This window comes from Delphinus delphis, chromosome 10, assembly GCF_949987515.2.
Source record: "Delphinus delphis chromosome 10, mDelDel1.2, whole genome shotgun sequence".
Classification (NCBI taxonomy): Eukaryota; Metazoa; Chordata; class Mammalia; order Artiodactyla; family Delphinidae; genus Delphinus; species Delphinus delphis.
In genome coordinates this window covers 59,104,221-59,116,645 of record NC_082692.2, presented here as the reverse complement: position 1 = coordinate 59,116,645, position 12,425 = coordinate 59,104,221, and the positions used below count along the sequence as shown (strand labels likewise).

The following is a 12,425-nucleotide window of genomic DNA, read 5'->3' as shown; positions in this document are numbered from 1 at the left end:
ATAGAGCATTTCAGCAATTTATGAGAAGTCACAAAAATATCTATTGCCCTCCACCCATTCATTCTAATTCTACAAATCTGCCCTTAGGGGAGAAAGGAAAAATAGGCATGAAGATTTAAGCACAAAATGTTCATCAATATATTATTTACAATATTATAATACTATCCAAAAATAGGGAGGGGTAAATAAAATGATCAAATATTCATAGCATATAAAAAGAGGCATACCATAAAAAAACTTAAGACAAATTAATTAGTGACATTAAAAGAATACATGTTATAAAGTGGAGAAACATAAAAAGTTATATGTTATTTTATTTTGTTTTTCTATATACTGAACAAAGCCAAGGAATAAACATACATACTTCAACAGTGATTGTCCCCCAGCTAAGTTAAAGACCCTTATCATATGCTATCAAGGTGATATGACCCAGGACAGAGAAGGCCTCGCTGGAAGAAGTAGTATTTGAATGGAGAAAGAGAGTAAAAGAAGGCTCCAAGCATAGGGCTTATCTATCCATATTTTCCTCAAATAAAAACTGTTTTACAATTAAACTTAAATCTAAAAAATGGAAAAAAATAGTAGTACCTGGAAAGGATTAAGAATGTCTGTTTTTTAAAAATCAGCAGAGGGCACCCTATTCAAGGATATAATTTGTTTTAGCCGATGTGCTAAGATTTTTTTGTTGGTTTCTTTTACAGTGAGCATACCACAATCCTTCTCAAAGTTTAACATGCCCAAAAATGATCTAAAAATCCTATTTTGTAACGCCAGATTTTACCTTGAGAGAGTAACATTAGAAGATGCGTAGGAATAATTATCCAAAAAAGCATTTTGTGAACACCTATTGTTTCCCCTATATTTTGGCAGCATGGAAGAATAATTACTATCCTACCACTGGCACATTTTACAAAACCCCTTCACATTCAAGTTTTCACAAGCTTCTCAACAATAATACAAGATAAGTAGGATTGATAACACCAACTTCCAAACCCCCAAAATACACTGAGTACCCACTAAGAACCAGGCACCGGGCAAGGTATTTCATACACCTACTTCATTCAAAATTTAATTGTAAAGAATATATAAAACTCAATCACTTTGCTGTACACCTGAAACTAACAACATTGTAAATCAACTATACTTCAGTTTAAAAAAATTTGATTGTTACCAAAAATCTATGAAGTTGATACACTATCCCCATTTTACAGATGAGTAAACTGACACTCAGCAGTTATAATAATTTGCCTGGGGGCAGATTTGCGATCTACACCCACATCTGTCTGAATCCAAAGCACTTTCATCATCCCACAAACAGTACCCCAGAAGCTGAGACTCGGAAAGAGGTAATCAACTATCTGACCAAGTCTCATTGGCAACCAGAGCACAGAGCCTTCTTACACTTTAATGAGCTTTTCACCAAGTATGCTGCCCTCATATAAGCAAGTACACATCCTTCCATCAGGAGTTTACAGAACACAATCTCATTAGATTTTGTAAACCGTCTTAAGGAAAGATAAAGTGGCAAGGGAAAACGCCTTAGAAGCATAACTAAATTAAAACACAGGGATAATTGTAAAGTATTTGATAAAGAATATTCAAAAGAGTGATCATTAATAAAGCTTCCAGATGTAGTTTACATAACCTTGGAATTATATTTATAATATTAGAATAAAGACTATTTTGAAATCTTTTTAAATGGACAACTGGGATGCCTATAGAAAGTGCTATGATTCAGGGTCATCATTACTTTAGACTATTTCATGATAAGTATTTAGGACTATGTGCTTTTGATAAATATGTATGTTTTAACTACTTAATATAATAATTTATTAAGGTGTAAATATTACTTACCTATCCCAGTTTGGAGCTATTCGCAGATGCTGGGTTAGCAACTGGAACTAGAAAAAAAAATTAAGATGTATTTAATTCATGAAATGACACAGAAAGTGACCACTAAGTTAACAAATCAAACCAGTATACACATGAAATGCAAAGCCTGCACCAAGGAAATTAACTACATTCAGTGTTTTTGCATCTTTGTAAATATAAGATAAAAATAAAAACTAAGAATAAGAACGTTCAGTTTCTCCAACTGAATTCTATTCCCTAAATATGCCTCTGCCCCTCACCCCACAAACACACACCAAGTACCAAATAAGGAACTGTAATACTATCCTGGAAGAAAATGAACTTAAATGTTTTCAAGCCAGTTCCCAAACAAAGGCCCACAAGGGAAAAGGCCCCAGACCACTGTAACTCCTTTCTGAGGATGACTTCAAAAGATCTGCCAAGTTCCCATGGTTTCATCGATGAATCAAGACGGTCCAAGAAATATCTCCAGGGGAAGAAGGAAAAAGAAAAGTCTTAGAGACTCAGTTTCCCGTTCAGTGTCACATCGGAAGCCTTGGAATTTACCAGGAAGACCCAGTAAAAAGAGCCCCTATTCCACGTGGGCAGCTCACTCCAGCAGCTGATGACAAGACCTCTGTCTTATGATTTCACAGATGAAAAATACCTTACAACTACTACAAATTAACGTAAAATGCAAGCTGAGTGTTACCAAAGGAGTTGTTCAAAATCACTGTCGATTCAACTGCTTTTAGATCTAAGCATTAAACAGAGGACAATTCTGGCAAACCTATCATCTTGATGAGTCACTTTTTTTCATTGTAATTAAATCATATTAGTATTTTAGCGCTTGTTTTAATCTCTACAGAAATAAAAGAGTTATGTGCAGAAGGAGAGCTGCAAGCCCGTGATAGGAGGAGTCTTTACTTCACGACTTAACTACGTACCAGGGGTGAGTGGAGGAGCCTGGTGGCCACCTCCCTGTGCCCGGCCACCACGCACAAGTAGCAAAGGAGATTCAGCTTGGCTCGGGAGGCCCCTGTGCTCTTCTCGGGGGAGTTGATCTGTGAGCACACTTGTTGCAGAAAGTCATTCCAATCTTGGTCTTCTAGAAATACTAATTTATCCACTGCAGAGGAAAGAAAATATTAAAAGTGGGGACCATGTGAAAAAGGACTGCTGAGAACATTACAAGAAGAATAAAATGGAACACAGAATTTCAATACCTAAGGGGAGGGCACACAGAAAATTATAAATTTACACTGTCAAAACCAAAAATACTCGAAAGACACCACTACTTTTATTTGCTCTTCTATGTTCATCTCTTTTTCTCCCCATGGAGACGGTTTGAACTATGTCAATGGAAACCTATGCTTAAAAAAAGAAGGTAGATGCCTAAATTTAGGAGAACGTTCTTGCAACCAAGAACATAACAAAATGCAAACTTAAATAAAACTGTACTATGGAAAAAACAAGATACCCTTTGCATAAATAAAGCAACCTAGCCTTGAAGTACTGGAAAAGCCAAAATTTCTACAGATGTTATAAGGTCCCAGTGAAATTACTAGTAAACATAACCAGGTTAATACAAAGCTGAAATCATCTGGGAGTCCCACCTCCAAACCTCTATACAAACAAAAGACAAAAACTGGGAAATGAAATGCCAGCTAAAATTAACATAGTTTCACCTAATCTCTATATTTAAACAAAATAAGCTATAACAATAATTTCCTAAAATAATTCAAAGTAAAGGGGGAAAGGGATGGAATAATATTATTTTGAGATAATTTTCCTCTAAGTTTTCATAAATAGTGCTTCTACTTGGAACAGTTTATTTCAATTTGAACCTATGTTGTTTATTTTGAATTTACTTTGATTTGATTTCAAATCGTAGATTCTACTCTATGATGAAGAATTCTTCCAGATCTAGTTTAACAGCTTAAAATATAACTTATCAAACAAAATACATCAAAGTTTAAGGTATAAGAAAAATTCTTATACTCACCCTAAGTAAGACTCTGTTAGGGGAAAGGGAATGTAACAATCAACCTTTAAGTATCTCCAGTCCTACATCAACCCCACAAAAGTGAACCAACCATCTGACCCTGATCTCAACTGCCCCACTCCCTCAAGTAGAATCTCGATTCTTCATTGTGGTTTCCAACCTTCTGTACCCATAAAAGCACCATTAATGTTGGAAATTCAACTGGCTTTACAAGGGAAAGGACAGGAGGAGGGCCCACCCGTTCAACAGGAAAACTCGCCCAGTTTCATAGGAACTTTCCCACTCACAAGACTACTGAGCAGTCTACACCCAGCTGAGTAAGGTCAAACGCTGGCTCAAATGGATTACAGGTTGTTAATAATTTATACAGTGTCTCAAGAATATAGCCAGTTGGCAAGAAAATAAAAATTTAACTATTCATAAATAAAATATTCCATTTGCTATTAAATTTCATATTTGTATTTGTCCGCCATGAATCTATGTGCTTGATAAGCCCTTTATGATCCTACCTGAATGTGCTGGTAGATGCAATATTTTTGGATCATATTTAATTGGTGGTTGTTTCATTATCTGTGGTTAAAAAAACAAAACAAAACCTTTTAAGATGGGTATCTATCTCCTGATATGTCTCCTATATCAGATTATAAATCAATGAGGACAGAAAAGAACACTGTAAAATTTATCACCAAAAAGAATAAGCATTCAACAAAGCCCCTTCAGATTAAAATATACAAATATAGGTAATAATGCATAAAATAAAATCATTTCAATTGATATCTTCAATAAAATAAAGCATCATGGAAAAGGGTCACCCTATCCTGGCTTACTCTTAGGCTAATTTACCTCTAGGTTAGAAATTTATTTACTCAACAAATATTTATTGGATACCTGCTAGGGTGAGGCACTATGCTAAGTGGGATACAAAGACATGATCCTACCGCCACAGAGCTGACACACTGGGTAGAAAGATAAGACAAACATCTGTGAAACAACAGAAAAACATAAGATATTTAAATTAGAATGCAAAACAGGCGGGACATAATTACAGACAAAATACTTCAGAGAAATGTTTCTAAAAAGATAGAGAATCAGAAAAGACTTTAGGTTGATGTGGTCAGGGCAGGGTTTATGGAAGACCTGGAAAGTGGCATGAGGTCTTGAAGAGTGGTGAGGACTTGATGACTGAATTGGCAAAGATACAACTTCATGAATAGGAAAGCACACGATTTCCTTGAGCAAAGTGAGGAAAGTGTATAGCAGCTGGATCCATGAGTTTGGAGTAGCTGAGGTACTTCAACATGACACTTTTAATTAAAAAATTCAACCATCTAACTTCCCTGGTGGCCCAGTGGTTAAGAATCCTCCTGCCAGTGCAGGGGACACAGGTTCAAGCCCTGGTCTGGGAAGATCCCACATGCTGCGGAGCAACTAAGCCCGCGAGCCACAACTACTGAGCCCGAGTGCCACAACTACTGAAGCCCATGTGCCTAGAGCCCATGCTCCACAACAAAGAGAAGCCACCACAATGAGAAACCCGCACTCCGCAATGAGGAGTAGCCCCCGCTCGCCGCAACTACAGAAAGCCCGCATGCAGCAATGAAGACCCAATGCAGCCAAAAATACTTAATGTAAAAAAAATTCAACCATCATTTCTATGTCTAACTTCTCCAAAACCTCTCTATAGAGCATCTTTTAAATTTCTGCTGGTAGTATTCTTACCAAAAATGCATATCCTCATTCTAATCATGAGAAACACTTAGGCAAACCCAAATTGAGGGACATTCTACAAAATATTAATACCTGCCCAGTACTCTTCAAAGTGTCAAGGTCATGAGAGACAAGGAAAGAATATGAAATTACCACATGACTGTGAATGACAAGGACAGATTGGAGCAAACTAAGGAGGCATAGAAACCAACTGTAGGGCTTCCCTGGTGGCGCAGTGGTTGGGAGTCCGCCTGCCGATGCAGGGGAAACAGGTTCGTGCCCCGGTCCGGGAAGATCCCACATGCCGCGGAACGGCTGGGCCCGTGAGCCATGGCCGCTGAGCCTGCGCTCTGCAACGGGAGAGGCCACAACAGTGAGAGGCCCGGGTACCGCAAAAAAAAAAAAAAAAAAAACAACTGTAACATGGGATCCTGGAACATAAGAAGAAGGGCACTGGTGGCACAACTGATGAAATTCAAATCAGCTCATCAGTTAACAGCACTGTACCAATGTCAATCCCCTGGTTTTGCTAACAGTACTGTGTTCCTGTACAATATTAACACTAAGAGAAGCTGGGTAAAAGGTATACAGGAAGTCTACTATTTTTGAACCTTTAAGTCTAAAATTAGTTCAAAATTAAAAGTTAAAAAAAAAAAAACTTCTAAGGTTTCCCAGAAACAACTAAGTCTGGTTATAAAAAGAAAGAAACACAGAATATGGTCAAAAGATAGCATAAATTGTTCTAGAAGTTCCACTGGGAAAATACCCTGTTACACATTAAATTTGGTATAATATACAGTTACTCTGCCAGATACCTGAATGCATAAAAAGAGAGCTCCATTATGACAAATAGCTGAGTAATCTATATTAAATGTTGTCTATCTAGTAAATAAACATTGATCTAAGAAGCCTTTTGTTCCAAACTATAGAAACTTCCCCAGTGAGATGAAACAGTCATAAATTAATAAAGAAAAAGACATTTTAAAAAAAGGAAGAAAATAAAAATGCATAATGGGTGGTGAAATGTGTGTTGGAGCTGGAAATCAACAGAAAACAGAGGAACTGAGAAATTAATTTCCTTTTCCAAGGAGAGTACTCATCATTCCCTAATACAGTATTATATTCCAAAGATGTGAAGCAATGAAAATCCCACTGGGTTAGAAGTGCATTGTAACCAAGACTCCCCAAGCTCCCCGTGTCTCCCCATCATCTGCCCTACAATCCTGACAACCTATGAGAGGTGTGGTCTCCCTGTGATCTGCCCACCCACCCCAGTCTGGTGAGCGCTGCTCCCTGACATCTGCCTTCACAGCACATCAGCGAGGAGAATGTCTGGAGTAATTCACCTAAGTAAGTATGGAGAAATGAAGGGACTGAGGCTAAGGTCTGAGGTCTAGAAGTCAGCAGCCACTCTCCAGCTCATGTACTCTCCAGCTCATGTACTGACAGGCAGAGCTGCTGCAAAGGGGGAAGAAAACTTACCCTTCCAGTGAAAGAGTGACGCAGGAAGAGGAGAGGGTTACAGAAGGGGTGAGGGTTAGGAATATAGACACGTGGCAAGAAAGAAAGAAAAGCAGACAACAACAAGAACAGGAGAGAAAATAAGGCAAAGAAGGGACTTCCCTAGTGGTCCAGCAGTTAAGGCTGCGCTTCCGGGCTTCCCTGGTGGTGCAGTGGTTGAGAGCCCGCCTGCCAATGCAGGGGACGCGGGTTCGTGCCCCGGTCCGGGAAGATCCCACATGCCGCGGAGCGGCTGGGCCTGTAAGCCATGGCCGCTAAGCCTGCGCGTCCGGAGCCTGTGCTCCGCAACGGGAGAGGCCACAACAGTGAGAGGACCACGTACCACAAAAAAAAAAAAAAAAAGACTGCGCTTCCACTGAAAGGGGGCATGGATTCAATCCCTGGTCCCGGAACTAAGATCCCGCATGCAGCATGGCCAAAAAATAAATAATTTTTTTAAAAAAGGAAAATAAGGCAAAGTATACTGGGAATGAAAACATCACCCAGATTTCAGCCCTCGGTTGTTAGGGTGCCTTCCCGCACCTTCGGATTGTCAATAATTGGGGTGATGACAAGATCTGAGTCTGTGTAGATAAGCTCTCTCATCCGGGTCTCCAGGTCCTGCTGACTCAGGTGTCCACTTGTAATCTGAAACAAGAACAAAAATTAGACCCAGTTTCTGTGACTAGTGAAAAGCTTTGAGACGGAGCTAGTAAGATGCTGAGTAGACTCCACTGAAAAAAGTCACCTGTATCAATGGACCTCCACTGCTATTCAAAACACTTCCACAGACAGTCTCATCTGATCTTCACAAAACTCCTAAATCTAGTGTATCATTATTCCCATTTTTACAGATGAAAAAAACAAGGCTCAGAGAAAGTAACTGACTTGCTCGTGTTTACCACAATGGCTGGTTAGAACTAGAAAACAGATCTTCTACAGTTTGATGTTCTAAACTATGATGAGACAAATTGGTCTTTCAGTTACCAGCAGGGTTGTTATATTTCATCGACCAAAAATTAATCAGCTTATTTCTGCTTTACAGAATATTCAATATGAAATTTAAATTACAGCATAAAAAATTTCAAGCTGAAGTACTGACCTGTTATATAAGTATTAAACACCCACATCTTTACAAATCCTAGTTAAAGCGCAATTGACACATAATGAAAATGAATAACTAGATGTTCCCCAACAGTTATTCAAGATGTTTCTTTGTGCTCTCCTTCAACTCAACTTTTTTTTTTTTTTTTTTTTTTTTTACGGTACGCGGGCCTCTCACGGCTGTGGCCTCTCCCATTGCGGAGCACAGGCTCCGGACGCGCAGGCTCAGAGGCCATGGCTCACGGGCCCCGCTGCTCCACAGGCTCCGGATGCGCAGGCTCAGAGGCCATGGCTCACGGGCCCAGCTGCTCCACGGCATGTGGGATCCTCCCGGACCAGGGCACGAACCCGCGTCCCCTGCATCGGCAGGCGGACTCTCAACCACTGCGCCACCAGGGAAGCCCAAAACTCAACTTTTATTCCTAGTGCTATGCCTTAGTATTTCACATCAGACAAAAAAAAAAAAGAGGATTTATGCATTAAGAACTTCCACTGAAACTTTGACCGAAAAAATGCTAACCAGAAAATCAAATCAGTGAAGTGAAAGGTTAAGTAGAAAAGGAAATGATCCAAAACTAAGGTAAGGGACAGAACAATTAGCTAACAAAGTTCCTGGAAACCACAACAACCCTTCTTCAACTTAGAAGACAGACATATTAAAAACACATGAAGAATAAGTAAGGAAGAACTTTTGTAAAAAAATATGTTAAAGAAAATTTAAGAACATGGAATTTCAAAACAGATAAACTTGAAAGAAAAGCCAAAATGAAGTCAACTGAAAAACTTTTACAATAATCTAAAAATGAGTAAGGTAGACCAATTAGAAAATTATATGTAGAAATTAATTTCATATACATAAAATGAATGTATGCACAAAAACAGGTTATAAAAATACAACATCCTATTCACAATAGCAAAAAAATAAGCTGTTAAATAAAATGCTCAGGAATAAACTAATCAAAAATTGCAATGAGGGCTTCCCTGGTGGCACAGTGGTAGAGAGTCCGCCTGCCGATAAAGGGGACGCGGGTTCGTGCCCCGGTCAGGGAGGATCCCACATGCCGCGGAGCGGCTGGGCCCGTGAGCTATGGCCGCTGAGCCTGCGCGTCCGGAGCCTGTGCTCCGCAACGGGAGAGGCCACAACAGTGAGAGGCCTGCGTACCGCAAAAAAAAAAAAAAAAAAATTGCAATGAGGTTCTACATATTAAATGAAAAAATTAAGTCATAAAATTATGTTCCCTTGTTTATAAATGAACACATAGGGGCTTCCCTGGTGGCGCAGTGGTTAAGACTCCGCCTGCCAATGCAGGGGACACGGGTTCGAGCCCTGGTCCGGGAAGATCCCACATGCTGCGGGGCAACTGAGACCGTGCGCCACAACTACTGAGCCTGTGCTCTAGAGCCCGTGCTCCGCAACAAGAGAAGCCCCTGCTCGGCACAGCTAGAGAAAGCCCATGCGCAGCAACAAAGACTCAACGCAGCCAGTAAACAAACTTAGAAATTTATTTTAAAAAATTACAAAACATAAGCTCCCTTACATAATTAGTGCTTAAATATTCTCAATAAAATAATTACATACACTCCTCCACAATAAACATCTGGCAGAAGAAATTCAACATCTATCGCATTTCAGAATGCATTTTTTACTTTTACACTGATTTTCTATCTCACATATAACCAAATAATTATTAGCACAGTGAGATTTTATTACAACCTATTTACATTTCATTTCAATACAAAATTAAGTTTCACATGGTTCGAATGCATTTCACATTACATAAAAAATACAGCAACAACTGCAATAAGTACAATAAATGATAACTTGGCAAATTTTTTACTTCAAAATATTTCTGCATTCAAAAAAACTATGATTGAAAGAAATTAAAGAATAACTAAATAAATAGAAAGACATCCCATGTTTGTGGAAGAAAACTTTATATTGTTAGCATGGCGATACTCCTCAAATTGACCTAGAGATTCAACACAATTGCTGTCACAATCCCAGCTGGCTTCTTTGCAGAAACTGACGAACTGATCCTAAAATTCATATGGAAATGCAAGAGACCCAAAATAGTCAAAAACAAAAAACTCTGAAAAAGAACAAAGTCAGAAATCATACTTCCTAATTTCAAAACTTACTTAAAAAGCCACAGTGATTAAGACAGTGTGCTAGTAGCATGACGAAAGACATATCAATCAATGGAATAGAACTGAGAGCCCAGAAGTAAACCTTCACATTTAAAGTTCATTAATATTCAACAAGAATTCCAAGACATTATTTAATGTCTTGGGAAAGAAGAGCCTTCTCAACAAACGGTGCTGAGGCAACTGGATATCCACATGCAAAACAAAGAAGTTGGACCCCCTACCTCATGCCATATGCAAAAATTAACTCAAAATGGATTACAGACCTAAATGTAAGAGCTAAGCATAGAAATAAACCTTTATGATCTTAGACAACTGTTTCTTAGTTATGTCACCAAGAGTACACAGGCAACAACAAACACACAAAAAAGATAATTTGGTCTACATCAGAATTTAAAACCTTTGTGCTTCGAAGGACACCATCAAGAAAGTGAAAGGACAATTCACAGAACAGAAGAAAATGTTTATAAATCATATATCTGTAATATATAAAGAACCCCTACAACTCAATAATGGGCAAAAGGTTTGAATAGACATTCTTCCAAAGAAAATATACAAATGGCCAATAAGCACATGAAAAGATGCTCGACATCATTAGCCAACAGGGAAATGCAAATTAAAACAACAGTGAGATATAATTTCACACCTACAAGATGGCTGTAACCAGAAAGAGACGATGCAGCACTATTCACAATAACCAAAAGGTTGAAGCAACCCAAGTGTGCATCAAAAGATGAATTAATAAATTGGTACATACACACAATGGAATATTATCCAGACTTAAGGAGGAATGAAATTCCTGATACACGCTACAACATGGATGGATCATGAAGACATTATGCTAAGTGAAATAAGCCAGATACAAAAGGACAAATATTGTGTGATTCCACTTATATAAGGTTACTAGGCAAATTCATAGAAGCAGAAAGTAGAACAGTGGTTGCCAGCGGGTGGGGTTGGGGGGAGGGATGGGTAGGGGGGAATGGATAGTGGTGATGGTTACATAACAGTGTGAATGTACTTAGTGCCACCAAACTGTACACTTAACAATGGTTAAAACGGTAAATTTTATGTAATGTGTATTTTACCACAATTTTTTAAAAGACATAATAACAAGTTTTGGTGAGGATGTGCAAAAATTGGAACCCTCATACACTGGTGCTGAGAATGTAAAATGGTACAGCTGCTTTGGAAAACAATTTGGCGGTTCTTCAAAAGGTTAAACAGTTACCATATGATACAGCATAGAACACACACCCACACAACGATGTACACAAATGTTCATAGCAGCATCGCTCAGAATAGCCAAAAGGGGAAACCCGTCCAAATGTCCACAAATGAATGAATGGAAAAATAAAATGTGGTATATACAACAGAATATTACTGGGTAGTAAAAAGGAATATAGTATTGATACATGGTACAATTTGGATGAATCTTAAAAACATTACATTAAGTGAAAAAAGCCAGTCACAAAAGATCACATATTTCATGATCCCATTTATATGAAATGTCCGGGATAGGCATATTTATAAAGACAGAAAGTAGATTAGTGGTTGCCTCAGGCAAGAGGGTAGAGAAACTGGAAGAAAATAGGAGTGACTGCTAATGAGTACAGGGCTTCTTTGCAGAATGATGAGCATTCTAAAACCGACTGTGCTGATGACTGCATAGCTCTGTGACTATGCTAAAAGCCCCTGAATTATACACTTTAAATGGGTGAATTATATGGTGTGTCAATTATATCTCAATAAAGCTGTTATCAAAAAAACACCTATGAAGCACCTCTCTCTTAAGGGTACTTACTAGAAAAACCAGTGATAATCAAGGAAGATGACTCAGTTGTAAATTTGGCAATTAAAAACACAGTTCAGAGATTAACTTGCAATTATTCTTCTGAATCCCTGTATCCTACGCAAAAAGAAAAAAGAAAATTCCATCTCTGCTTACTTTGGTCAAGGGAGAAGTCTTCTGTGGTGAATTTTGAGTCATAGCCTCACCAGGATTTAATGCCACTGCAGTGCTAGTTCTTGGAGTCGGACGAGAACTGAAAAGTACACACCAGTTAACATTACTCACATTTCAGAAACTTTATCCTGTTTACTATTTTCTGGG

At 38.5% G+C, this 12,425-nt stretch overlaps 1 protein-coding gene across 5 annotated transcripts in view; it reads right to left on the bottom strand.

Moving 5' to 3' along the window:
• Positions 1 to 12,425, bottom strand: part of ULK4 (unc-51 like kinase 4) — a 517,204-nt gene that overhangs the window by 475,646 nt on the left and 29,133 nt on the right. For all 5 annotated transcript variants that reach the window (XM_060022287.1, XM_060022288.1, XM_060022291.1 and 2 more), the window contains 5 exons: positions 12,261 to 12,357; positions 7,607 to 7,711; positions 4,366 to 4,426; positions 2,799 to 2,980; positions 1,855 to 1,901 (listed from right to left, as the gene is read on the bottom strand). In XM_060022287.1, coding sequence (XP_059878270.1) covers positions 1,855 to 1,901; positions 2,799 to 2,980; positions 4,366 to 4,426; positions 7,607 to 7,711; positions 12,261 to 12,357 — 492 coding nt within the window. The remainder of the gene's footprint in view (positions 1 to 1,854; positions 1,902 to 2,798; positions 2,981 to 4,365; positions 4,427 to 7,606; positions 7,712 to 12,260; positions 12,358 to 12,425) is intronic.